The sequence below is a fragment of the Ctenopharyngodon idella genome, chromosome 3 (genome assembly GCF_019924925.1).
Source record: "Ctenopharyngodon idella isolate HZGC_01 chromosome 3, HZGC01, whole genome shotgun sequence".
NCBI classification, from domain to species: domain Eukaryota; kingdom Metazoa; phylum Chordata; class Actinopteri; order Cypriniformes; family Xenocyprididae; genus Ctenopharyngodon; species Ctenopharyngodon idella.
In genome coordinates this window covers 48,876,916-48,880,931 of record NC_067222.1, presented here as the reverse complement: position 1 = coordinate 48,880,931, position 4,016 = coordinate 48,876,916, and the positions used below count along the sequence as shown (strand labels likewise).

Here is a 4,016-nt window from a genome sequence, read left to right as displayed (position 1 = left end):
TGTAAAAGCTAATTTTGGAAAATGTGTGAAATAAAATCAATTATTTAACCACAAAGTAAGAAAAAAAGTACACAGCAATGAAAGCATGAGACTGTAAGCCATCAAGATTGCAAAACAGACACACACAGACACACACACACACAGAGAGAGAGAGAGAGAGAGAGAGAGAGAGAGAAATATGAGACTGTAACAGGGAAAATTGAGAATATGTGGAATAAAATCAATGAATAAAAAAAATGGGGAGACATTGGATCCAAAATGCAAAAGTCTCACACGGTTTCTCTCTTGAACACACAGGCACGTGTGCGCGCACACACACACACACACACACACATAGAGTAATTTGACACTGTAACAGAGAAAATTGAGAATATGTGAAATGAAATCAATGGATCAAATAAAGAGGAGACATTGGGTCCAAAATGCAAAAGCCACACACTGTCTCTCTTTTGAACACATGTAAACACACACACACACACACACACAGAGAGAGAGAGAGAGAGAGAGAGAGAGATGTGAGACTGGTAAGACTGTAACAGAGAACATTGAGAACTGTGTCTCTCTCTTGAACACTCACACACACACACACACACACACACACTCGCACACACACAGAGTAAGATCAAAGGATGGAATTCTTCCCTAGTAACAACCTCCAGGCCTATTGCAGCACCTGTTTATAAAAACAAAACACCAATCACAGCATCTGTTTATGAAAACAAAAACTTGGGTATAAATATTGCCACTTTGAGCCCAGCCCACAGTTCACTCAGCACAATGGCGAAGAGATATACTGCCCTAGAGACCCTGGAGTATTTACTTCATTCTAGTGAAGAAGAGAGCACTGAGCCAGATGAGCCATTTGATGAAACCTCTGAAGAGGAAGATTTTACAGAGGCTGCCACAAACTTTGCAACAGAGAATGAAGATTCAGAGGAGGAAGGCCCTGCCCCTGAGAGAGAAGGCCCTGAAACCTACCTCTCAAAGAACGGAGAAATTCTGTGGAGTTCAATTCCTCCTATGCAGACACAAGGGAGAGCGCAGGCAGAGGAGGTCCGCAGACATACACCTGGACCCACAAGGTATGCCTGTGTCAGAGCTGAAGATATAAGTTCAACTTTTGAGCTCTTTTTTCCGAGCTCCATTCAAAAAATGCTTGTTGAAATGACGAATCTAGAGGGGCAGCGAGTGTTTGCTGAAGAATGGTGTAATATTGATTGGACTGAAATGCAAGCATTCATCGGCCTACTGATTCTTGCTGGGGTTTTAAAATCTCATCATGAAGCTGCATGTAGTTTATGGCATAGTGAGATGGGGAGGGCAATTTTTCGAACCACCATGCCACTGAAAAATTTCAAGCGGCTATCAAGGGTTTTACGCTTTGATGACAAAAAGACAAGAGCTGCAAGGAGGGCAAATGATAAGCTGGCACCTATCCGAGAGATCTGGGAACAATGGGTAGAAAGACTACCGTTCATGTATCGTCCGGATCTCAACATCACTGTTGATGAGTGCCTGGTCGGTTTCAGTGGCCGGTGCCCTTTCAAACAATATATGCCATCAAAACCTGCCAAATATGGAATTAAAATCTGGGCAGCCTGTGATGCAAAGACCAGCTACTGTTTCAACATGCAGGTGTACACTGGAAAACCTGCGGGGGCACAGCACGAGAAAAACCTGGGCAAGAGAATAGTCCTCGAAACGATGAATGACCTTCAAGGGCATATTGTCACGTGTGACAATTTTTTTACGTCTTATGCTCTTGGCACAGAGCTCCTGCAGAAAAGAATAAGGATGGTAGGAACGGTTCGAAAGAACAAGCCAGAGCTGCCAAGTGCACTGACGAACCCACAAGGCTGGGAAAAATTTTCATCTCTGTTTGCCTACACAGAGACACACACCATCGTGTCCTACTGTCCGAAAATTTTTTTTAAATGTCCTTCTCATGAGCACTGTTCACAAAGATCAGGAAGTGAGTGAACGAGAAGACAGGAAACCAGAGATGATATTATATTACAACAGGACCAAAAGTGGAGTGGACAATCTTGACAAGGTATTTGCTACTTTGTATTTTTTTATTGCTGATAATAATAACAATTATTATTGGAATTAAAATAAGAAAAGTATTTTATACAATTAGGAAATAAAAAGATAAGATAGATATATATATATATATATAAATATGTGTGTGTGTGTGTGTGTGTGTATATAAAATAGTATATTATAATATTTAATAATTGCTACTCTAAGCTAAATGGCACGTAAAGTGAATTTAACTGTCACTAGATGACAGCAGTAATACTAAATGTTTGTGTATGCTTGTGTGTGATATTCCAGATTGTTGCAACATACACCTGTGGGAGGAAGACGGCTCGCTGGCCCATGGCCGTATTTTTTAACATGATTGATGTCTCGGCCTACAATGCTTTTGTCATCTGGAGGGAAATAAATCTGACCTGGAGACAGGGGGATAGCTACAGGAGGAGGCATTTTCTGGAGGAGCTAGGAAGAGCACTCGTGTCCCCTTTCATAAAAACAAGGCGGCACATTCCTCGCACACAAGCCTCTCTGCATCTTATGAGGAAAGTGCAGGAATCTGAGGAAGCAATTTTACTCCAAGGCTGGTCCCTCCACGGCTGGTCCCTCCATGGCTGGTCCCTCCCAAGCTGGTCCCTCCACGGCTGGTCCCTCCCAAGCTGGTCCCTCCACGGCTGGTCCCTCCCAAGCTGGTCCCTCCACGGCTGGTCCCTCCCAAGCTGGTCCCTCCATGGCTGGTCCCTCCCAAGCTGGTCCTTCCCAAGCTGGTCCCTCCACGGCTGGTCACTCAGCCAAAAGAAAAAGATGCCAATGGTGCTTGCCCAGGGATGTGAAAACAAGCATCATTTGCACAAAGTGTAATCATCCAATTTGCAAGAGACACTCAGTTGTGATCTGTGACGTGCAACAAACACTAATTACAGTTAGTATGTAAATATGCAGATAATATGTAAATATAGTTAGGATATTTAAAACACTTATTTTTTTTTTATTTTTTTTTCTATTTTCCATTTACTGTTTTATAATTATTATACTTTTGCTGTTATTTTAGTTTTTTGTTCATAATTGCTGTTGCCTTTTGAAGATGAGTTACTGTTCATTGAATAGTACAAAAAACAGATTTAATGAAAATGTTTATTATAAAAGGTTTATAAAAAATGTTATGATGAATGAATTGCATTTTTATTAAATTAGAATTAAAACAATGGGTAACAAAATGCTTTCCATTTGTTCTCTTTCTAACGCAATGCTCAGGTTTGACTGTATTATAAAGTAAAACTGGCACTTCAAATTACCATTTAAACCAAACAAACAAACAAAAAACTTGACAAAAGTAGTCTTTGAGAATCTCTAGATATATATTCAAATCAACAACCTAAAAAAAAAATGGAGAAAATATGTGCAAAAACAACTAAGGAATTCATAAGCCTTTCTATAGAGAGCTGTACATCAATCTAGTGGTTAACTATGGTATTGCATGAAATTATTGCTCACTACTCCCACCAGCTGGCACCAATCGGAATTAAAAAAATGGATTTTAAAGGCCTAGTCTCTATTTTAACCTGAAATACAGCATTAATTGAAAAATAATGAAAATTATATAAAAAAATTTTTTTTGCATTATTTTCAATGGGGAAAAATAGACCATAATTATTGCATAAATATTAATTATTACCATAAAATTCTCTCAAAATTCAAAAGAAAAAAAAAATATTATTGAATAAAAATATATTACATTGATTTTACTGGGGGGAAAAAATATTTGATTTCAGGGGTCCGGTCACTTTTGACCGTGAAGGTCCTGAGTGTGACTCTTAAATGAAGAACCCCAGAGGGTTAATCCTTATTAAAGCGTTTCTTTTGTTGTTTGATTATCATATTATACAGACCAATAGTAGTAGTAGACTGTAGCATGTTTTAAAGGCTGCTGTCACTAAGACAGGCAGGGCTCTACAGTGCGACCATTTTGGTTGCATTTG

At 39.3% G+C, this 4,016-nt stretch overlaps 1 protein-coding gene across 1 annotated transcript; it reads left to right on the top strand.

Moving 5' to 3' along the window:
• The first annotated feature begins 814 nt into the window (after positions 1-814).
• LOC127508872 (piggyBac transposable element-derived protein 4-like) lies at positions 815-2,042 on the top strand. The gene has a single exon (XM_051887339.1). It carries the CDS (start codon positions 1,021-1,023, stop codon positions 1,978-1,980), a length of 960 nt encoding a protein of 319 aa, XP_051743299.1. The 5' UTR covers positions 815-1,020; the 3' UTR covers positions 1,981-2,042.
• The last annotated feature ends 1,974 nt before the right edge of the window (positions 2,043-4,016 follow it).